Consider the following 24,512-nt stretch of genomic DNA (forward strand, 5'->3'; position numbering starts at 1 on the left):
ATAACGTAGAAGGAGCGGATGAGAAGCTAAAGAGGTTAGAGCTTTTGGGTTCCTCACCCTGGGATGTAATGTCGCTCAATCCCAACGTGTAGCACTCACACCATCGACAATGCATTTCCTTTCTCTTTGGGGTATCAGGGCTTTACTGGGGAAAACGTAAAGTCCCAATGTAACTCTCGCTATTGTTTAACACTGCATATTCAAACCTTGAAGGCTGGGAGGATGTGAGCTTGAAAGAGTTAATGTTGTATTGGGTAGCTGCCCCGCCCACAGAATTACAGGAAATGAGTTCTTTGTCAGACGGGTGCAAATGAAACCAGTCCAGACAAGGTGGCAGGCTGAGTAAGTGATTGGTGAGGGTGAGGCAATCTGGAGTTTACACTTTCAGATTTACCACAGAGATCCCTCGGCTGAAGTTGTACAATCATCTCCACGATCACTGAGCTCCGTAGCCCTGAAGAAAAGAGGAGTCTTTTTTTGCAGGTAAGTTACGTATATAAGGGTTTTTTTTTCATGTTGATAGCTTTATATTCCAGTGTGAAAGGTAAGTTAACGATTCAAAATAAAACTTTTACAACAAAGTGTTTAATTTTATACTGAATTTGTATTTCTCTTTTTTTCTGATCAGTTCTACCACGAGTAATATCATGTGGAAAGTGAATAGGGTGTATCCACAGGCCCTTTGGTTTCACACTCAGATCGTACCCTTTCTACATAAGAGATTATTTATGGACAATGAGTATAGGAGCCTATTTACGTACCGTTTGTGTGGGAGGCTTTTTTGTTGTTGTTGAAGGGAGCAGTGAGGCTATTTAACTGCAAGAACAACCATCCCGACTGCTCTCAGTCAGACCGTTTGCTTCCGTGTATAGGATGTATGGCGATCGAAAAACGCCTTCTTTAGAAATGCATTCGGAATTTCACTGTATCCACTGCGCAGATACAATATTTCCCTCAGACAGCTGCTCACGCAAGTAAAGTTGATCTAAATGGCTAGTTCTTCAGTGAAGAGTAACGAAATCTAGGGACTTCGCACACATAATCCAGTCTGGCACTTCAGTACTGCACACTACTGGGGGAGAGCTACATTATTGGAAGTACGGTCTTTCGATGAAACACCAAACCAAGGTTGACTCCTTCCAATGTGTTTTCGGCCAATATGTCCTGACAATCCTTTGGGCAATTGTGTAGCATTTTTTGTTGGTTATCCCTTTGCAGTGTATGGGATGTTAGTGTGTAAATTGGATGCCCTACTCTCCATGTTAGAACAGAAAGGGGTCCGTTAGCTGTCAGCTGGACTGCCAGTTTTTGATGCAGACTGGTGCCAACCACTACATTTCAATTCCTGTTCCAGCTGAGGTTATCGTGAAGGAGTCTCATGGTGATCCTCAGGTTAAATGAGAGCAGACATTTGGTCTGGTAGGACTATAGTAGCTTTATCTTAAGTTGCTATAAGTTAAAGCAACATTTATTTAATTGACTGTAAAATGAATTTAGCGTGTCCATAGATCATAAAAGACATTATAAATTCAGACTTAGTCTTATGTTTCCCTCGCAGTCCATGTTAGAACATTTCAACTTATCTTTTAAAAGGCAGTTTGTGCTGGACACTTTCAGTAATTTGCCATTTAAAACAAAGCCTTAGACCCATCAAGTTTCAAAACAGGTCTATTCCAAGTTATTTACTGGAATTTCATTCTATAAATGAACTTCTAATAATAGAGTATTACTTTGTTTCCATGTTGGTCATCAAGCATCTAGCTACTCAAATCTCATTTTCCAACACTTGACCCAGAGGCTTTTGATTGACAAGTATCTATCTAAACATTTCTTAAATGTAGTTCCTGCCTCCACTATCCTTTCAGGTAGTGATTTCCAGAACCCCCTCCCCCCCAACCCTGTGGGTGAAAACGTTTTCCTTTTAAACTGCTGCTAAACTTTCTACCCCTTTTACCTTGCATCAGTGTCCTCAGTTAATGACCCTCCCCTCCCAACTAAGGAGAAACATTCCTTCCTATCTATTTGTGCCTCTCATAATTTGTAGAGTTCAAACGGGTCTCCCCTCAGCCTCCTTTGCTCTACACCCCAGTCTGTGTATTCTCTCTTTGTCGCTGAATTGCTCCAGCCCATGAAGATCCAGGTGAATCTTCCCAGTAGGCTCTTCAGATCAGTTATACCTTCACTGTAGTGTGGCTATTGGAACTGCACACAATACTCCAGCAGTGGCCTAATAAGTGTTTTTTACAGCTCCCATCATATTCTCCCTACACTTCAATGTCTTGACTAATAAAGGCAAGTACCCCATGTGCCTCCTCAACCACCCAATAACTTGTTCTGTTGCCTTCAAGGATCTATACATACACACTGAGGATCCTCAGTACTACCTTTGGTCCTACCATTCATCATGTACTCCTCTGCTTGTTACTCCCACCAAAATGTCACCCTTCACAATTATCAGGATTAAGGTTTAGGGTGTAGATTTGCTCGCTGAGCTGTAGGTTTGATATCCAGACGTTTCATTACCTGGCTAGGTAACATCATCAGTGGCGACCTCCAAGTGAAGTGAAGCTGTTGTCTCCTGCTTTCAGGATTAAACCACCACCTGCCAATGTTTTGCTCATCTGATCTGCCCTTCTATATTGTCCTGTAGTACAAGATATTCTTCCTCGCTATTTACCACACAACGAGCTTGCCATCTACGAATCTACTGTTGTAACCTCCTATATTCATGTATAGATCATTTACATACACTACAAACAGCAAGGGACCCAGCAACAGATCCTGCAGTATGCCTCTGGACACATGCTTCTAGGTACAAAACAATGAAGAGGGTGGTGTGTGTATGGAATGAGCTGCCAGAGGAAGTGGTGAAGGCTGGTACAATTGCAATATTTAAAAGGCATCTGGATGGGTCTATGAATAGCAAGGGTTTAGAGGGATATTGGCCAAGTGCTGACAAATGGGACTAGATTAGGTTGGGATATCTGGTCAACATGGATGAATCAGACCGAAGGGTCTGTTTCTGTGCTGTACATTTTTATGACTCAATTACCCTTGGCCTCCTGTCAGTAAGCCAATTTTTGATCCAATTTACCAAATTGCTCTGGATCCAGTGAGTTCTTATCTTCTTGATCAGTCTTCTTGTAAAGCCTTTGCATGGAAATTGAAAGGAATAGGGTTATAGAACTGCATACATTTTAATAATGTGTACATCCCAATAATACATGTTACGCACAACAACATTTAGCCCGTTCCTAATTCTTTTTGAGTAATTGGGGGTGAACACTAAGCTGCAGTCCATGTGGTGCAGATAAGCCCTGATGCTGTTTAAAAAAAGAAGTTTCAGGATTTTGACCAATGATCAGTGTAAGAATGGTGATATTGTTCTAAATAAGGGTGGTGTGCTAGCAGGGGACTTGGAAGTAGTGGTGCTCCATGTCCTTGTCCTTTTAGGTTAGAAGTAAGGAATTTGAAAGGCTTTGTTAAAGAAAGCTTGGTGAATTGCTGCAATGTATATTGTAGATCATTCAGACAGCTGCCATTGTATGCTAATGGTGGAGGGAGATAATATTTAAGGTGGTAGATTGTGTACTTGCATGGTGGCTCAGTGGTTAGCACTGTTGCCCATTATTTGAATGAGCTTTATTTTTACAGAAGAAATCATTCCTTTTTTATTGTTTATATTTTCTCTAAACTCTGAGTAAGGGACCTGGCTTTGATGCCACCCTTGGGTGACTGTCTGTATGGAGTTTGCATATTCTTCCCATGTCTGCATGGATTTTCTTCAGGTGCTTTAGTTTCCTCCCACAGTCCTGACATGTGCAGGTTAGGTGGACTGGCCATAGTGTCTGGGGATTTGTAGGTTAGGTAGATTAGTCATGGGAAATGCAAGGATAACAGGGATAGGACTAGGGAGTGGGGCTGGCTGGGATGCTCTTCCGAGGGTCAGAGTGGACTCGATGGGCTGATTGGCCCACTTCCATACTGGGGAGATTCTTTGAACTAAAGTAAATTATATTAAAGGAAAAATATTGCAAATAAATGTCTGTACGGAGACCTAGAAATGTATAAAATAAGGTATTAGAATTTAAGTGTATGCAGCAATAGGGAATACTGCATGGTTAACTTATCTGGATCACAAGATGGAAGTGAATTGTATTGTATAAAATTTCTTTGAAAAAGTAGATAAAACAATGAAGGAGTTGCTGTCTGTGTTCATGAACTATAAGATATTAATTAAAATGAATTGTTTCCTCAAAGATCATAAATGAATGGAATGTTTAATTTTTGTTAATTTCGTGCTCTGCCTGTTAACTATAACAGAACCATTTTCATTTTTGAACATAACATTTATAATTACCCACTGCTCCACTACAGCTCACCAGTTTTAAAAGTCTGAAAATTGTATGATTTCTGGAACAGTTCAGCTTATTTGTACGTCAGGTCAGGGATGTGGTGGATGATGATCTCATACTGGTGCAGGGCGAGTGAGTAAGTCTTTTTGGAAAATGGACTAGCAGCAAGCTGTTGTATGTTTTGTGAACCCTACCGCACCCAATTATGTCGACTCTCGTCTATGTCCTTAATCAGTGCATTTATGAGGGCTGCTGTTTTACCTTTAAATGGGTTTGAGTCTTTGCAGAAATGCTTTCTCAACATACTTTGTGAAAAAGTTTCATACATTCCTCATTCTTGATGCATACAAAATAGTTCATTTTCTCAAAGGACTCAGTGAATGTCCTATTTGATATGACTGAGGAATTTATTGCAAATATGCATTCACTCAGTTATGACAATTGGCACCTTACCACATGCAGATATTTTTAATTGATCTGTTCAGATATGTTAGGGCATACAACTGGAGCAGGTGTAACTGAATTCAAGCCTTCTGGCCCAGTGGTAGGGACATTACCACTGCTTAACAAGAGCCCTCACTAGTAACATGTATACCTAGATTTAGGATTGAACAAAATGTCCATTCTTTGGCTTTTTGCAATTCATATTTGTGTACTTTTTAAATATACTCACGAAATAGATAAAATATTAAAATGAATTCCCTGATCTCACACTACATTGAAGACCTGTGAATCAATGAAAATATTATTGATTTGATGTGGTGTGAGCATTGTAAAATATTTTACCTCTTCTGCAAATAAACATTTTGTATGTTGTAGTGTAACAGTGAACTAAGGCATTACTGGATCAGGCTGCACCTGAAATAAGTGACTGTGATATTAGAAACTTAGTTTACAGCTGTTTGAAGAAAATTAATTGGAATATGTATTATTTGAATAATAGTATTTAAATAAGAATGAATTTGCTAACTTATTGAAATAACTCCAGAGGCTGGTATCCCACCAAGTCACCCTTTATTTACACATAGAGAGTCCTTGATGCTGACCCAGCTCCCTTAGAGCTAAATCTGAGTGAACAGAATGTCTAATACTCCTGCTCTTTTTTTTCCCCATTTACCCACACACTACCGCCTAACTGCGGTAGTGCTTATTTTTCCCCCAACACCCATGTTGTGTGTGTGCAGGTGTGGGACACAGTGAAAGACACAAGATACTCCTGCTCTTTTTTTTTGACGTACAGTAAGCACTGACAATGCTCACATCTTACAAAAGAATAAGAAGAAATTACTGTGTACATCCAGAGCAACATGGCTTCAATATTCTAAATTACATTTTAAGTCTGGCATTTATCACTCTAATTTGAAATAACTCCACAGAGGCTGGTATCCCATCACCCAGTCACCCTTTATTTACATATACATAGTACTTGACATTTATCAACCTCCCTCAGAGCCAGCTCTCAGAGCGAACAGAACCTCTAACACTCCTGTTATATTTTTTTCTTTCCCCCACACTACCGCCTAACTGCGGTAGTGCTTATTTTTTCCCCAGCACCCATGTTATGTGTGTGCATCTGTGAGACACAGTGAAAGACACAAGATACTCCTGCTCTTAGCTGTCACCTCATTGGAACAGATTAACAACCCTAATCATGGAACTCCTAAGCTATGAGATCCACCTGGCTGACTTTGTTATACATTCATTATATTTATGTTGTAACATACTGTTTCATCAAAGTAATAATTGTCTTTTTATTGAGACAGAATTTAGAATTTATGTTCAGTGCAGGATTACTTTATCTCTTCTCTTTCATGATCTTTTGTTTTTATCTTGTGCTCACTTGATTCAAGGATCAAAGATATCTTGCATGTTTGCAACTTCAATATTTGTTTCATGATCGATCCTCAAACTGAAGATACAGTCATTAACATATTCCCTTTCCGAATCAACTATTTTTTTCCTCAATCGTTTATGAAATGCCATTGTTAGGATTGATTTGAAGCAATGAAATCATGTCAGATTCATTGCATGACCTGTTTTAGATTCTAAAAATGTTTAAATGGTCTAACTGAGAACAGTAATATGTAAATTGAATTAGTCTGAATTATGAAGACAAATTGGAGAGGTTAGGCTCATATTCCCTAATGTGTCAGGGTTTAATGAAGGTATTTCTAATAATTAAAGCCATTTGTAGGTTGAATCAAAATAGCTATCCTCTGATAGATAAGTTCACAGCAAAAAAGATAACTTTAAAATTAGAATGTCACTCAACAGGTTATAGTCCATTGGGTTTATTTGGAAATACTAGCTTTCGGGAGTGCTGCTCCTTCAGGTAGCTAGTGGGACAGGATCATAAGACACTGAATTTACAGCACAAGATCACAGTGTCATGCAACTGGTATGATATATGGAATAAACCTAGATTTGCTTGAAGTCTTTGATGTTTTAGAATGGATTGCAGAGTTCAATTCATTAATATGTAAATTCCCAAACTACTTTTAAATCACATTCTCGTGATAATGTAAGATTTTAGAAAAAAATGACATCTTGGCTCAGACAATGTATTAAAGCATGAGGTTAGAGTCTGTCTGTATTCCAATCTTGAGTCAGACTGGTTCTATTTCCAAGGTAAGAAGTTATGAAATCTCACATGGATTGACTGCCTGCAGATTGTGTGTTTTTTTGAGCAAAATCGAATGTATCTGCAAATACAATTCGGCAAACGCAAATTCAGCCTATAGACTTGTGTGTGCATGCATGTGAGAGAGAGAAAGAGTGAGTGTATGCATGCTTGCTACAGTGTGTGAGTGTGACCTAGTGTAAGCCTGTGAGAGGTGTGCACACCAATGTGAATCTGGGGTGGGTGTGTGCTTGTGTGTGAGTACAGTATGACATGAACCAAGGTCCTGGACGAGGCCATCCTCATGGGTATCAAACTTGGCTATCAGCCATTCACTCACAAGTCTATAGGGCGAATTTGCATTTGCCAAATGGTATTTGCAGATACATTCTATTTTGCTCAAACAAGTACACAACCTGCAGACAGTCAATCCATGTGACATTTTAATGGGAGATTGTTTTTATTGTGATGGTTTTTTGACAGGTGGGGTAAGCATGGAAGCTTGTTTTTGGTTCAAGATAATCAAGAAACTGACAAAACCCTGAATTCAAAAATTTTAGGCAGTTTGGAGGAGACCTGACGGGAGTTGGAAGGGAGTACAGTTTTCCTCCGAGAAAGGAATATAGTTTAGTTCAGGAAAAGCACAGTTACCTCAGTATAAATGTTAAGTTTGTACACCTTGCAAACCATGAGAGCTTGTTAGTAATCTGCAGGCCATCAGAAGCTGAGAAAATCTAAGCTCTAATTTGTGAGTATTCATGTAAGAAGATTTCACAGCATACTGGAGAGAACCAGGGAGAATTGGTTAAGTTGAATTTAAAGGTTTGACAGACAGAAGTAATTTCTCCAGATTTTTTCTCTGTAAAGAATGATGTCAGGAAATAAGGTGAGTCTTTGTTTTGATGTGCAATTTGAGAGCAAATAAATTTTGTTCTATTTTTAGATTGTTTTTTTTTCTTATTCTTGTTTTTACTTTTTGTAATGCACCTGTTTACTAAAGAAACTCTGCAGCTGAGTATGACCAACATATCAACTAAAATTAGGGAGAAAAGCATGATTTATCAAGCCATTTCATCTAGGACTCTGTCTTGTCTGGGGGTACCATAAATAGGGATCACAGCAATTTCAAGATGATTAACTTCCTATGTTCACAATAATCATTTAATCACTTTTCTGACATGGATGTTACCTGCCACTTCTCTTTCCAAGCATGGATGTTATGCAAGTCCTGCTGTAGACTCTTATGACTTGCTTTGTATTGGAAATGTTGTAGATGGGGTTGAGCACTAGAAGAATCAATAAACAGTCCTGGTATCTTAAGGTCAGGAACAGAAGGTCATGAGCGAAGTTGACTAAGATGGTTGGGTGAGGACATATCCCTGAGAAACTCAGTGATTTTCTTCCATAGTATTCTCAAAGAAGTGGAGGATATATGGAGAATATATTGACCTGTCTAATTCATGGTTGTTGTTTTTCATTAAGCTGTCTGTTTTGGTTCAGGGATCAGTACTCTTGCTGCTAAATCAGAAGGTTACTAGTTTGAGTCCCATTCCATAGGTTTGAACATAAGATTTAGCCTGGCACATTGCTGTACTTACCCAATACTGCACTAATGTCAGAGGTCCTGTTTTTCAGGTGACTGTAAGGCCACCTTATGTGGACATAAAAGATTCTGTAACATTATTTGAAAGTAAGTGGAGGAGGTCCCTTTGTGACCTGGCCAATATTTATCTGTCGACCAACACCCAAACTGCATCATTGATTTAATTGCTGTATGCAAATTGTCTACACCTTAAAAGTATTCATTTGGCTTTACAAAGTTTGGAGAAAGTAAAAGGTATAAGATAAATGCAAGGTTTTTTTGGTAACGCTACATAACTACGACCCTAAAGACCCTAAATTCTGCTAAATTCTTTTTAAAACATCATTGGTTTATATTGTCTTTGGTTATTAGACCTATAATTGCCTAATTTTTGATTTGATTTTATTATTATCATCATATGTACCAAGACAGAGTGAAAGTATTATTTTATGTGCTTGCTTGTCTCACTTTAAATATATGTACTTAATTTTTAGTATATATACTAAATTTACCTGCTTTCTAATCTGAAACTTCAAGTTGCCATGGATTTTTCTGTTCAACTAAGCAATGAAGTAGGAAAACCCAAAATATTACTTCAAATTAAACCAAGAATATATAAAATAGCAATGTGCAAGAACTCAATTCAATTACTTAGATTGATTCATTCTCCTGAGGGCTATATTTCATAATCCTGGATTCTGCAGCACTGTCAGGGTGGGATCAACGTTGGGGGTGGGGGACAGTAGTCTGTTTGTTGTCTCTTTGACTTTATACCTTTGGCATTGTCTCTCTTTCTCTGTCTTTTTATTTCTGTCTCTTATTGAAAGACTGCAATATTCATATCATCACACTTGTTATTGTAAGTCTTACATTGGGCAGAGATTCTAGGTTTCTTTTGTTGAATGTTTCATTTAGAGATCATTATTTAATTTCAGCTGACTGCAACTAATTGGTTTTGTCCTGACTTGCCTATTTCCATAGCATCCAGCATACACATAATGTGACTTTAAAGGTATAGAAGAGTGTCCTGGTACATTCAATATGTGCTCCAGTCTTAAATCATTTTGATTTTGCAAGGACATGCAAAGCTAATAATAAAAAGGAACATTTTAGGTTTGACATTAATTTATTAATGTACCACCAATTTCTTTGAAGGAAATTTGGTAAACATGTCTTCATACCAATGCTAAATGGTTTCTGAAATAACAGCATCCCATCACCAAGTCACCCTTCTTTGACCCATAGAGAGCCCTTGACACTGATCCAGCTTCCTCAAAGCCAGCTCTGTTTGAACAGGACAACTGATTCTTCTGTTTATATCTGTCAACCAGGACTCTCTGGACCAGATCAACAGCCCAAGTCAGGGAACTCATATTCTGTGAGGTGCACCTGGCAGACTTCATTACAATCACTACACCCCTCTCCCTCTGAGTCCAAGGACATAGACTTTTTACTTTTTTTTGTAGCTCCTCCTGGGACAGCATATAACACACAGTAGCTCACCTCTTGCATCCGGAGCACCTTGGACAAAATTCATTCTCCTCTTCAGACAGCAAAGGCATCAAGGTGGCGACATCTGCCGTGTCCCCCTCAGATTCAGAGGTATCTCCAAAGTTTGACAGAAAAGGGAGAACCCACAGGTTCTAGAACAGTTGGAAAGGCAATGGAAGAGCTAGGCATGTTTTGCTTCTGCACTGTTTGAGTTTGCAGCTTTGTGTGCTTGTTCAGGACCTTCACTAGACCCGACCTCACGTTGACCATGCCTCTTACAAATACAGGATATTCCCATGTTTCCTACACCTAACTTCATTCTCTGTCTATCTCATTTAGTGGAGTCTTGTGTCTGATGTTGGAGTTCCTGATATCATTTCACCCTCCTAGCCAGGTCTGGGGAAATCAGATTTAACCTAGTGCAGAGTCTTCTCCCTGTAATATGATATCCTATACTGTGACCATATTATAACTCCAAATAAGACCACCAAACCTTCATTCTCTATCTGGGCGTATTTATGCTTTGCATTAGCCAAAGTCCTGGATGCATATGCTACTGGGTGTTCCTCTTCATTGGGCCACCTTTTGAGCTCATACTACCCTGATACAGTACAGAGTGGCATCACCTGTCAATACCAAATCTCACTTGGAATCATTGTGTGCGAACACCTAAGACAACAATAGCTGTTTTTTTTCACTTCCCTGCAAAGTATGCTTTGGCTATGTGACCATTTCCAAGGCTGACCCTTTAAGAGTTGATAGAAAGGTGCCTGGCTGGAAGCCAGGTGATGTATGAGCTTGCTGTAATAATTCACCAGCCCAAGGAAAGAACAAAGCTGTGGTGCAGGCTTGGGAGTCAGGGCACATTTGATCATCCTTGCTTTATCTTTCAACCCAGTCTTGTTGACTTTGTAGCCCAAGTAGGTCACTTGGGGTGCCTGGAACACCCATTTTTCCTTAAGGCATACAATCGCTAGAGAGAAATGTTCAAGGACTATGCAAGTTCTTTGAGTACTCCTCATTGGTCTTCCCTGTTACGAGCACATCTAGGTAAATGGCGACTCGGTGTAGATCTTGTAAAATGTTCTTCATAGCACATGCTAACGATACCATAAATGGTAGTCTCACATTGGTACAAACCTTGATGGGTATTAATTTTAGCACAATTCCGGGAATCTTTATCTAACTGCAATTGCAAGTACGTATGGCTCATGTCCAGCTTTGTTATGGACAACCCACCTGCCTGCTTTGAGTATAAATCCTCAATGTAAGGTATTGGATACTTATCCAGCTGTTAAGTGGTTTACCATTTGTTTAAAATCCCTAGTAGAAAGTGAGGACTGCAAATGCTGGAGATCAGAATTGAGTGTGGTGCCAGAAAAGCACAGCAGGTCAGGCAGCATCCGAGGAGCAGGAGAGTCGACATTTCAGGTATAAGCCCTTCATCATTAGGGCTTAAAGTCCCCACAGAGATGAATTAATCCATTGGGCTTCACATTTGGTATGGCCAGTGCTGCCTATTCCGCAAACTGGACGGGTTTGATGATTCCTTCACTTTCCAGCCTTTACTTTTGCCTGTTTGGGAAATAGCTTTGCACAGATCCTGCAGAATCATGGAATTGTTCCTGGTCAAAATGCAAGATGGCCTTGGCTTTTATGATATCCCTAGACCTTCCTGATTAACTTCACGGTTTTTAATTAGGAATTCACTCAGGTAGCCGTTTTCTAATCAAAAATGTTGAGCCAATCTAGTTGAATCTTTCCTCAACCAGTTTTGCCCCTTCTAGCTCAGGCCCAAGCCTTTTTTGATGCAATCAGTACTTCTTGTTAGAGACTGGAATCAATGTCATGCACTTAATCTATAAAGGTTTCCCAATATAGGCTCTCAGACTAGCTGAGATCTTGTGCTAAGGTTGGAGTCCAGAGTGAATTTTGTTAAAAACTGGTTCTGTGATCACAGTAACAGCTACACCAGTATCAACCGCCAGGTGACCATTTAACCAGATATTTATTTTGGTTCTGATTTGGATGTTGCTAAGCAAATTGACTGTTCCAAACCAGATGTATGCGAACCTTCCAGGGTGTGCACTCACCTGGATACCAGCCTGAGTTCTCTTACTCCATTTAGATCTAGTGGGGATTCTTTTGCTGTCTTGAGTCCACATACCGGTGGCAACTACAATGACTTGCTGGTCTGGATCATGAAGAAAGCTTTAATTGTTTCGCCAAGGCTTGGTTTAGTTTTGGAGTTTTGCAGTGGGCTGACTAAACATTCTCTGTTCAGAGTCAAATAAGGATTCTGGATAATCCAAGATGGAAAACGGGGGAAAAAAAATGTGGCTGTGAGAGCTACTGTTGAAGTATTTTCAATTTGAGCTGATTCTCATTTCTGGAACAATTCCTGTTTTATAAGCTTTTACATTGTTTTGGAACTTTTGAGAAAAAGAGATCAAAACAACAGCACTTTTTAAAAAGGAGGAAGAGACAGAAGGTACCACATAGGAGGCAAAATAACAAGCAGTAAATTTACACAGCTGACTGCCTCCCATTTAGTTTCAAGTATCTCTGGACATCAGAGTTCATTCTAAGTGTATGAATAGGAAGGGTTCAGAGGAATATGGGCCAAATGCTGGCAACTGAGACTAGTTTAATTTAGGATATCTGGTCTGCGTGGACGAGTTGGACTGAAAGGTCTGTTTCCATGCTGTTCAGTTCGATGACTCTAGACATCCTGAGTGAAATTATGCAACTGCCTTCACTCCAGTGGTGTTTCCCATGCTCAGGCAGCCTGGCAAGTATCCACTTCCATTTGAATACCTAACAACTCATATGCTCCACTTGCCACATTTTCCCATGATAAAGCCAGTTGCAGTGCCTGTTTGAAGTCCATTTGGGCTTCAGTTAGGTAACTTTGCATGGTTACATCATTAATCCCACTCTTGTTGCCACTGAAATTAGTCCACAAAGACCGGTACCCCATCACCAAGTCACTTTTTATTTACGTATAGAGAGTCCTTAACACTGGAGCTCTCAGTGAACAGAACATTTCACAACTGTTTCTTTTTCAATTTATCTTATTATTTTATTAACCAGTACAAAATTACAAGACCAGTTAACAATGAACAGCAGTTTACAAGAAACAGCAATTTTCAGGGGAAAGGGGCGGCAAAGCCAGATTCCAAACTCCACCGTGCAACCCTTTCACAGGGAAACAACAAACCTCAAATCCCACCTTATTTCAAAACAATAGACACAATCACAGACAGTCCGATAAACTGAACAATAAGAGTGCACATAGCACAGGCATCCCGGCAACCCACCTGTCCCTCCCACCTTCCGGCCACTCAAAGGCAGTCCATCCCATGCCACTTCCAGCTCTCAGTCTACCCCACGCCCTTTCAGACAACCTCTCGGACAGCTTGTCATGCTTCCCCAATCCCACCCCCCTCCCAGACAACAGTGATCAGGACGGCCTACCCACGTTCCAACTTCCCTAACTGCCCTCTCACACCTTCCGACCACCTCTCGGACAGCCCACCCCGATACCTACATGGGGTGACATCACTGACAAAGGCCTAACTGCCTTCCGGCTCAGTCCACCTCTACACACCATCTGGCTCTCACCCATCCCATTGCACCATCCAACCTGTGGACTGCCCTGACACACTTTTCAGCCACCTCTAGAACAGCCCAACCCTCTCCCTGGGACAATGGATGTATGGAAGCCCACAAGCCTTCCAGATCTTAGCCTGTCCTAAAGTAACTTCTGGCTCTCGGCCACTCTGACACCTTTCAACCACTTCTAGGACAGTCCATCCCGATTACCCCTTCTCAGGATGACAGCACTCAGAACAGCCTACTCACCTTCTGGTTTACAGGACAGCCTACCCACCTTCTGACTGTCAGGGTGACAGCTTTCAGGATGAGCAATGAGTCTTCCAGCTCAGTGAGCCCTGCTAGACCCAGGGACACAGGTGATAAACCCAACAAGCAACAAGACAGTCAATTACCAACAAACAGTCCTTTCTGTTCCACAGAGTCAGTTATCATAAACAGTTCTCTTAAATGCTGAGTCCATTCCCAGGAATTGAGTCCACTCCAGGATGCAGAATGCATTGTCAAAGAGAGTCCACAACCAAAGGCAGCAAATACACACCCCCACAGCACACACACAGGTGTTCAGTCACCATAGAGACCTGGTTTATCAACAGAACCGGGCTCACTCACAGGAATTCAGTACATTGTAAAGGTGTAGTTAATTCATAGGGGTTTGGTCCACTCCCAAAGGCAGAGTCAACTCCCACAGGCAAAGTCCAGGATGCAGCAAATGCTCACCTCCCAGCACACGCACACACACAGGTGTTCAGTCTTTACTGAGGCCTTGTCAACTGAAAGGGCCAGGCATATCCACAAGAACAGCTCATCTGGAAAGGTGCACTTTCTCACAGGGGTCCAGCCTAAACACCAAAAGTGAAAACATGAGGAAAAAAAAACCAAAGTGCAAGGGCTAAGCCCTGCCACAAAAATCAGCACAATCCTTTTCTCAAAAGAAAAGAGTGAACACACAGGCTGTAACCAGCTAGTGAAACAGTTCCCTAATGAGAACTGAAATACACAACTGTACATCAGGCAGTTTAGAAATCAGTCCTCAGTTAAAAAGGAATGCCAGTTAACAAACCGACTGTGTAGATCAGCCAGTTCAGGAATCAGGTTGTCCCCAAAAAACAAACCAACAGCAGCAGTACACATTGCTGTGTGACCAGCCTGCTCAGAGTCAGTCTCCTCTCTGACAAATGGAGAGTCCTTGACGCTGACGCAGTTCCCTCAGAGCCAGCTGAGTGACAGATCCTCCTGCTTATTTTATTAAACAGTTAATAAACAAAGTAGCAGTTCGCAAAAAAAAATACTATATACAGGGGAAAAAGCAGCAAAGCCAAACCCCATCGTTCAAACAGTTTTCAGGGAGATGAGGACAACCCTCAAGTTCCACTTTCAGTCAAAGATAACTAACAAACACAGACAAGACAGTATAATCAAATGAGAGTGCGCATAGAACACAGACCCAATACAGCTTAAAGAAAAGACAACTAACACCAGCTCACACAACATACTAAATGAGACCATCCTTGGCTAGCCTTCCTGGAGAACAGTGATTGGCCTTCTGGTCCCTGGCTGCCCTGTGTACTGACCGACCCTCCTCAGGTTTGCTTTCCTCCAGGCTGGTCGTCGACCACCCAGCTCCCAGTCACATCGTGTACTGACCGGACTACCCCAGGCCGCTTCCTTACAAGCTGGTTATTGGCCTTCCAGTCTCCAGCCACCCTACGTACTGACTGACCTTCCCCAGCCCACTTTTTTCAGGCACAATCGCCTGCCACTGGCTCCTAGTCACCCCACATATAACCAACCAAACCTGACCTGCTTTCCTTCTAGCATCCAGCTGCCCACATAATGACAGATCCTTTCCCCTGGCCAGCATTCTGATGGACCAGCCACCAGCTGTCTGGCTCCCAGTCTCCCTGTAGACTGACCGGTCGTCTCCCAGTCGGCCTACTGATGGGCCGCTATCGGCTTCCTGGTACCCCCTGCCATACATACTGACAGGCTCCTCTCGGCCTGCTTTCCTCCAGGCTGGTCATTGATCCTCTGGCCCCCCAGCCAGCCCGCGTACTAGCTGACCCTCCCCTGACCAGTTTTCCTATGAGCACGCTATCGGCTGCCTCGCCCCCAGCCACCCTGTGGAGTAACAGATGCCTCCCCAGCCTGGTTTCACTCCAGGCCAGTCACCGATCCTCCAGTTCCTGACCAGCCCACTTACTGACTAGCCCACTCTAGCCTGCACTCAAACATGGTTACAAAATCCACATACATTAACAATTGACAATCCTCACCATTTGGTTTCCAGTACGAAGGCAGAGTCCCTGTCTGAAAGCAGCAGTTGCTCACCTACCCGGCACACACACAGGTGTTCAGTCTTTACAGAAGCCTAGTCACCCATAAAGGACCAGGCGTACCCATATAGGGCCAGCTCATCTGGAAAGATGTATTTTTTTCTCACAGGGACTCCAGTCTAAACACCAAAAAAGAGAAAACATGCAGAAAAACAACAAAAACCAGAATGCAAGGGCTATGCCTTGCCACAAAATCAACATCGTTCTTTTCTCCTAGTGAAAGAGTAACACACAAACTGTAACCAGCCAGCGAAATGGAGTACAGGAGTTGGGAGGTCACATTACAACTGTACAAGGCATTGGTAAGCCCACATTTAGAGTGGTGTGTACAATTCTTGTTGCCATGCTACAGAAAGAATGTTATCAAATTGGAGAGGGTGCAAAACAAATTTACAAGCATGTTTCCAAGACTGGAGGGCTTGAGTTGTAAGTAGAGGCAAAGGGGTGATACAGGTTTATAAAATCATAAGGACAGAGATAACGTGAACAGCAAATGTCTTTTCAGGGTAGGGGAATTAGAGGTCATAGGTTTCAGATGAGAGGGAAAAATTTAAAAGGTATCCGAGGGGGAGCCTTTTCACACAGGTTGGGTGTGCATATGGAACAAACTGCCAGATGAATTGTTAGAGGTTAGTACAATTACAGCATTTTAAAGGCATTTGGACAGGTATATAGATGGGAAAGATTTAGAAGGATACAGGCCAAATGCAAGCATATAGGATCAGTTCAGTTTTGGAAACCTCATTGGTATGGATAACGCGGGCTGAAGGTGGGTTTCTGTACTATATGCCTCTATGACTGAAATAACAGTTACTTAATGAGAGCTGAATTACACCTGTAACACATTGACAGTTCAAATCAGCCAGTTTAGAAGTCAGTCCTCAATAAAAAGGAATACCAGCACTACTGCTGTTCAGCGATAGTGTGGGGGGAAAAGAGAAAGAAGGTAATTTTTTAAAGTTAACAAACTGGCTATATGGTTCAGACAGTTTAGGAATCAGATTCCCCAAAAACACAAACCAACAGCTTCAGTACGCATTGAATGTGGGCAGCCCACTCAGAGTCAGTCCCCTCCCTGACACTAACGGAAAGTCCCTGATACTGATCCAGCTCCCTCAGAACCATCTCACAAAAAACCTCTGACACTCCTTTTTTTTATTATTTTATTAAACAATACAGTTTAATAATTCAGCCAGTTCAGGAATCAGGTACCCCCCCCCCCCAAAAAAAAATAAGCAGAAACCAACAGCAACAGTAACACACTGACTGTAACCCAGCCAGCACAGAGTCAGCCCCCTCCCTGACACAACAGGAGTGTCCTTGACACTGATCCAACTCCCTCAGAGACATGTCTCAGAGTGAGCAGAACCTCTGACACTCCTGTTTTTTATTTATTTTATCAAATAACTACAAAAGAGTTTACAGAAAAACAGTTAACATTTACAGCTGTACACAACAGCAATTTTACAAGGGAAAGGAGCAGCAAAGCCATGCCCCATTCCATACCATTTAACCAGTTTTCCGGGAAATGAGGACAAACCTCAAATCCCAGTTTCAAACATGAAAAGACATCAATGACATTTGTACATGAAACAATCCAGTTACATCGGAAAATGCAGACAATACAGACCCAGCAAGCCTCTGACCCTCTCACCTTCTGACCACTCGGTCCACCCCATGCCCCTTCCGGTTCTCAGTCCGCCCTGACACCTTTCAACCACCTCTGGGGCAACCTGCCCCGGTACCCGCCCGGGGTGACAGCGGTCAGGATGGCCTATCCACCTTCCGGCTTCACTAACCACCCTCAGCACCTTTCGACCACCCCTGGGGCAGCCCGCCCCGGTACCTGCCCGGGGTAACAGCGCTGAGGTCGGCTACCCGCCTTCTAGCTCTCTGTCTGCTCCTTCGTACCCATTGGGCTCTCACCCACCCCGATGCGCCATCCAGCCAGTGGGCTACCCAAACACACCTTCCAGCCACCTCTAGGACAGCCCGTTCCTTTCCCCTGGGAAGACAGCGTGTAGGGTAGCCCACAAGCCTTCCAGATGTCAGCCTGCCACTACGCGCCTTCTAGCTCTTGGCTTTTCTGACACGCCTTCTGACCACCTCTAGGACAGCCCATCCCGATCACCCTTTCTTGAGACGACAGCGCTCAGAACGGCCTACCCACCATCTGGCTTTCGTGATAGCCTACCAACCTTCAGGTTCACAGGATGGCCTGCTCACCCTCCAGCTCTTGGAATGACAGCTTTTAGGACAACCCATGAGCTCCCCAGCTCACAGTAAGGCCTGCCAGACCCAGGGACAAACAAGACAGTGCAAGTGATAGACCCAACAAACATCAGTTAATTATCAAAAAACACAGAGTCCTTTCTGGTACACACAGAGTCCAGATATAGTGTTTTCAAAAATATAGAGTCCATTCGCAGGAACAAAGTCCACTCCAGTTTACAGTATGCATTGTCAGAAGTGGAGTCCGCTCCAAATTGCAGAGTCCATTCCCAAAGGCAGCAAATGCACAGCATACAGGCATTCAGTCTCCATAGAATCCTGGCCCAGCCTTGGAAAACCAGGCCCACTCACAGGAACACAGTACATTGTACAGATGCAGTTAACTCCCAGGGGTTTGGTCCACTCCTGAAAGAAAGGTCTTCTCCCAAACACAGGATACAGCAAGTGCTCACTTCCCAGCACATGCACAGGTGTTCAATCTTCAGAGGCCTGGTCCCAGGTCTAGGCCTCCCCACAGGAGCAGTTCCTCTGGTAAAATGTATGTCTTTCATAAGGGCTCAGTCCAAACACCAAAAACAGTGAAGACACATACAAAAAACAAAGGAAACTAGAGTCCAAGGGCTAAACCCTACCACAAAATTAACATTGTCCTTTTCTCAAAAGTAAAAATAAAAAAGAGTAACACACAGGCTGTAACCAGCCAGTGAAACAATAATCCTCTAATGAGAACCAAGTCACACCTGAAACACATTGTGTGGATCAGGAGTTTAGAAGTCAGCTCTTATTAAAGAAATACCAGTTAACAAACTGGCCAAATAATTCAGGGAGAAAGTGAGGTCTGCAGATGCTGGAGATCAGAGTTGAAAATGTGTTGCTAGAAGAGCACAGCAGGTCAGACAGCATCCAAGGAACAGGAGATTCGACATTTCGGGCATAAGCCCTTCTTCAGGAATGAGGAAAGTGTGTCCAGCAGGTTAAGATGAAAGGTAGGGAGGAGGGACTTGAGGGAGGGGCGTTGGAGATGCGATAGGTGGAAGGAGGTCAAGGTGAGGGTGATAGGCCGGAGTGGGGTGGGGGCAGAGAGGTCAGGAAGAAGATTGCAGGTTAGGAAGTGGTGCTGAGTTCGAGGGATTTAGAGGGATCTGAACTCAGATTTCTCCAGTTTCCTCATTTCCCCTCCCCCCCTTGTCTCAGTCAAATCCCTCAAACTCAGCACCGCCTTCCTAACCTGCAATCTTCTTCCTGACCTCTCTGCCCCCACCCCACTCCGGCCTATCACCCTCATCTTGACCTCTTTCCACCCATGGCATCTCCAACGCCCCTCTCCCAAGTCCCTCCTCCCTACCATTTATCTTAGCCGGCTGGACACACTTTCCTCATTCCTGAAGAGGGGCTTATGCCCGAAATGTCGAATCTCCTGTTCCTTGGATGCTGCCTGACCTGCTGCGCTGGCCAAATAATTCAGCCAGTTCAAGAATCAGGTTCCCCCCCCAAAAAAAGCAGAAACCAACAGCAACAGTAACACACTGACTGTAACCCAGCCAGCACAGAGTCAGCCCCCTCCCTGACACAACAGGAGTGTCCTTGACACTGATCCAACTCCCTCAGAGCCATCTCTCAGTGAACAGAACCTCTGACACTCCTGTTTATCTCTATCAGATTCACAGCCGCAATCAGGCAATTCATATTCTAAGGTCCACCAGGCTGACCTCAATACAGTGAGTACAGTTTCAGCTCAGTTAAAAATGCATACTGACTTATAACAATTATGTTTTTGTAAAAAAAATTGTAGCAAAGTTAATCTGTAAAAGGCACAAATTCTGTAATCAAAGAGCAATAAGGCCCTCAGCTTACATTGAGAGAACTTGGGGCCAGCTTTCATCAACCACACAGTGTCCTGGGATGCAACTAGCAAACTAACAGGTGGAAAAAAAAACAGGGGCAGAGCCACTGCCTCCGCCCTGCCCAATCCCATGCCCCTCACTTGTACACAGCAGAAAGAAAAAGCACAATAGTCATGTGGAGGTAGGGCATGAACAACACCCGATTATGATGGTACACTTGATCCTTGATAAATTGATTCTTCTCTGCGGAGGAGAATCCAACTGATTTATGTTTCGAGAAGAAGTGAACAGTGCAATGTTTTGAATCCTTCATTGACCCAATATCTCCAATGCTTAAACGTTGATGACATGGATTCTTTTGATTCAGACAAAATGCCTTCTCAAGATTAATGATGGCAGCCTCACCCCACAGTTTTTTTTAACCCACTCTCTGTAAGAAACAGGACATAGTCAAAGATGCCATCTGTTGGATAACACGGTAAACTAAGGCCCTATCTATCCTCCTGGATATCTGTTAAATTTTCCAATTTTGGAAAAACTACAGGATGGTTTGGCGAGTTAACCTGCCCGGTATCTGCTACTCCATAACCAGATAATTAATTTACCGATGGTAATTTGTCTTGGTGCAAATTCAGTGAGGTGCTTCCTACATTACCACAGACTCTGTACTTCAAAAATAACTATTTCATTGGTCGTAAAGTGTTTTAGAACATTCTGAGGTTGTGAGCTCTTTAACAATATAAGCTCTTTCTTTTGCGTTAATTGGCCTGCAAACGTTTTTATTTTCTCGCCTCTGTCTTTCACTGGGAAACCCCCGGAGATTTCATCAGCTGTGTCGGGTGAAGGTTTTCAGTGGAAAGTATTGCAGTCAGAATTTGTTTTCGCATCAGAAACGGGGTCTGCGTGGATAATGTATGAGCACTTTTGCCACCTCGTTACTTCGTTCTGCCAATTTTCCATCGGGGCTTGTATTGCCAAAGTAACTGCCCTGTCAGTGTTACAAAGGGCTGCTCACTGACCTCCCTGCTCTTGCTTATTTTCAGTCACTCCGTGTGCCTGGTGAGTATTGGCCAACTTCCTGGGGGATCTACTTGGGGGAAAAGCAGCCTCGGGCAAGTTTAAGCTGCACTGAATCAGTTAGAGGTCCTCTGCAACTGCCGACACGTTTAGATATTTAACACTTTAAGTCGTGGAACAGGTTATTACATGAAGTATACTTATCGAGAAATCTGTGACATTGACTAGGTGACACCAGGATAACGTGATCAAAAGGCGCAGGTTCTTTGGAGTTAGTGTAAAGTTAAAACGGGTTTGGTTCAGCCAATGGTTGGGGGTGGTTCGGAAATTTAAAGTTCATCTTATTTTTCATTGTCTTTCAGAATAGTGGAGACGTTCACAAGACTGTGTAAACAGGAAGCAAGATAAACCTGGGGAATTCTGCCAGGGATTCGACCTGGTGAAATTACATTGGGATTTTTCACTGCCCGTAGTGCATGGGAGCCCGACCCTGATAAACTCCAATAAACCCTGAACACATTGTGAATACTGAGCCCCAGTCTCTGGTGACCGACAGTGAGAATGCTGAAACAAGTGTCTGGACCTCCCACCTTCACCTCGGCGATGCCTTTCCGCATCCTGAACAAGGGACCGGATTATTTTCGGAAGCAGATGGAGAGCAGCAGCAAGAAGCCGAGTGCGGTAGAGCGGCTGGAGGCTGATAAATTAAAATACGTGAAGAGCCAAAAGGTCGCGAGTACTCGCCAGGAGCCAGTGAAAGCGAGTGAACCGGTGCTGTCTCCTGCCATGAGGAGGAACCTTCACAGTCCCAGGAAAGCTCCGAGTGCTGGACTCCGCAGGACCGAGAACGCAGATTGGAGGGGAGCCCTCAATTTAGAGACTCTGAGAAACCTCATTTATGAGAGTCCAAACGCGCCAGGGAGCCAGCCCGATCCGGCGGAACGGCCCAGCGAGTGTAGCCCCGGTAAGCTGCAGCGGTGCGGAGCCGCCGAGCCCGGGGAGAGGCTGGCGGCTGAGCTGCACTCCAGCGGCGTGTTGGTGCCGCCTCACAATGCCGCCGTCAGGAGGGTGGACGTCCGCCCCAGTGTCAGCAGGGCCGGCTGCAGGGCACCGTGTCCCTCCGCGGTCAGGTCCAGGCTTTCCTCCACCACCAGCTCCAGGGGCTCGCCGAGGAAAGCCTACCCCGAAGCGGCTGCTTGGTCACAGCTCTCCCTGCACCGTTCCAAGTCGGACCTGAGCGACCGCTATTCCCGGGTTAGTGCCAACTTGGAGCGATTCTTCAACTACTGCGGCCTGGACCCAGAGGAACTGGAGAGGATGGAGATAGGGGAGTGCTTGGCCCGAGCCAGCTCTGATATCGTATCCCTGAAGTTGTACAGCGCCAGCAACCTCAGCTCTGAGTACAACCGTTCCCAATACAGCAATGTGATTGAGGAGAGGGCGAACGAGCGCACCCCATATGGCATCTCCATCATTGAACGCAATGCCAGGGTCATTAAGTGGTTGTACAGTTGCAAGGAAGCCAAGGAATCTCAGAGAGTGTCACCGGTATAACGGAGGAGGTCCTGGGACAACAGAGAAGGAACAGAGCCTAAAATTCCACGATCTTGCCTTTGATGATGAACTCAACTCAATAATTTCATGGAGACATTGAAATTTAAACTACTTATTACTGCCACCTACTGTATTTAGTGGTATAATATATTGTAAAGGGCTGGCCAGTTTTATTTGGAGAGTTTAAACTGTGAAAATAAAGACTCAACACATTGAAAACTTCAAATTGTAATACAGTATGTTGCAGCTTGCTGAATATTAACTGAATAGAAATGGACAATTGATGTAATTTAGTTCAAAAACACACAGGAGATCTTCCATTAAATATGTGACTGAATCTACCACTAAACCAAAAACGAGGACCACGTTTTTTTGCACCAGCTTTTTTTAACTAGTTAAGCTAGGCAAAATTACTCAAAGAATATGTTCATATCTACTTCTATTTGGTAAGTTTTTTAAAAAAAGCTTAAGAGTAGTAAGTAAAATAGCACATGTTTGAAATATGTAGCAGGTGCATTTTAGTTTAAGCCTTGGGTACAAAGTCTTAATTCAAATGAAATTGTCTACCCCAAATGTTACATCATCCTTTTTTCAGACAGACTTTGCTGAACTTCAGTTTCCAGGCAGTGGAATGTTATTTTCCTTTCTGTAGTATGTTATCAAGAATAAAGGCTACACTACAGATACCTTACTGGTAACAATCTGCTATGTACATACATCCCACGTGAGAGGTTGGTTTTGTTATTTCTGTATCTTTGTGAATTTTGTATATATTTAAAGACTGCAATTTGATATTTTGCTACTGTTTTAAATTAACTGTCAATAAATGTGGGTTTCAGTGTTCAATATTTTCAGTTTCATTTTTGAGTATATTTGAATTTCTTGCAAAGGAAATTGGGTGTTTCCATTTTAAACACTTTGTCTAAATTCAGCCTTCCAAATCAAGGCAATTTTATACTGAGCAGTAAGTAAATACAGTGTATTTATTAATGCTTAATAAACTGTCTGATTTCAAAGGGCTGGATCTTGGCAGAGTAAGAAAGACTGTTTGGATCTTTTAAAACAGGTCAGGTAAACCTAAATGTGGAAGTCCCAATGCCATTTCTGACAGATCCAATTTTTATCAGGAAGAAGCAGGGTGTGATTACACACAAATTTTCTGTCTGTGTGAGCGGACCCATTTAAAATAATTGAGTCCAAACAGACTCCATTTTGGCCAGTCCAAGGGACTTAAATTGGAATATGAAAGTCATTAATTGATGGAGTAGATTTAAATGTTTTTGAAATGTGGATGATACCTATTTAAATGTCATGGTCTGAATTTTTAATTCCCTGCTTTTTAATCATGAAAATCAAGCGATCAGTGAGAATCAATAAAATACTTAGTTGGAAAAAAAACAGAAGTTGCTAGAAAAACTCAGCAGGTCTGGCAACATCTGTGGAGAGAAATTGTAGTTAACATTTCAGATCCAGTGACCCTTCTTCAGAACTTAGTTGGACTGCTTTGATTGAGAGGCTGTTTGACATAGTGAGGGGGAAAAGAAATCCTGAAGTCTCAAAGACGATAGTCTTTCTTGACATTTCCCAAGGGTATTATAATGATATGGAAGCAAACCTTTTCTGTTAATTAAACCAAACACCCAGAAAAGCTCACCTCACCTCACCTCATAATCTGTTAAAATATGAGTAACAGAGAACACCTAAGTTCCATTCTATAAAGAAAATAATCATCAATCTATTTTCTTATTCTAAAAGTGAACAATAAACAAAAAATATTCACAGATCTAAGCCCCCCCTTCTCTTAACTGCCTACTCTCTGACTCCAACTCTATAACTACATGCTGTTCCAATAAGACACTTTTTAAA

The 24,512-nt window shown here is 42.6% G+C and overlaps 1 protein-coding gene across 1 annotated transcript; it reads left to right on the forward strand.

The window, feature by feature from the left end:
• Positions 1–288: 288 nt before the first annotated feature.
• Positions 289–23,473, forward strand: wu:fa11c10 (protein FAM110B). Its single transcript, XM_060836036.1, has 2 exons — positions 289–483; positions 21,455–23,473. Exon 2 carries the CDS (start codon positions 21,654–21,656, stop codon positions 22,644–22,646), a length of 993 nt encoding a protein of 330 aa, XP_060692019.1. The 5' UTR covers positions 289–483; positions 21,455–21,653; the 3' UTR covers positions 22,647–23,473.
• Positions 23,474–24,512: the final 1,039 nt, after the last annotated feature.

Source organism: Hemiscyllium ocellatum, chromosome 15, assembly GCF_020745735.1.
Source record: "Hemiscyllium ocellatum isolate sHemOce1 chromosome 15, sHemOce1.pat.X.cur, whole genome shotgun sequence".
NCBI classification, from domain to species: Eukaryota; Metazoa; Chordata; class Chondrichthyes; order Orectolobiformes; family Hemiscylliidae; genus Hemiscyllium; species Hemiscyllium ocellatum.

What these genes read in the sequence shown, in the direction of transcription:
- wu:fa11c10 (XM_060836036.1), top strand. Translation starts at nt 21,654, where the DNA reads ATGCTGAAACAAGTGTCTGGACCTCCCACCTTCACCTCGGCGATGCCT.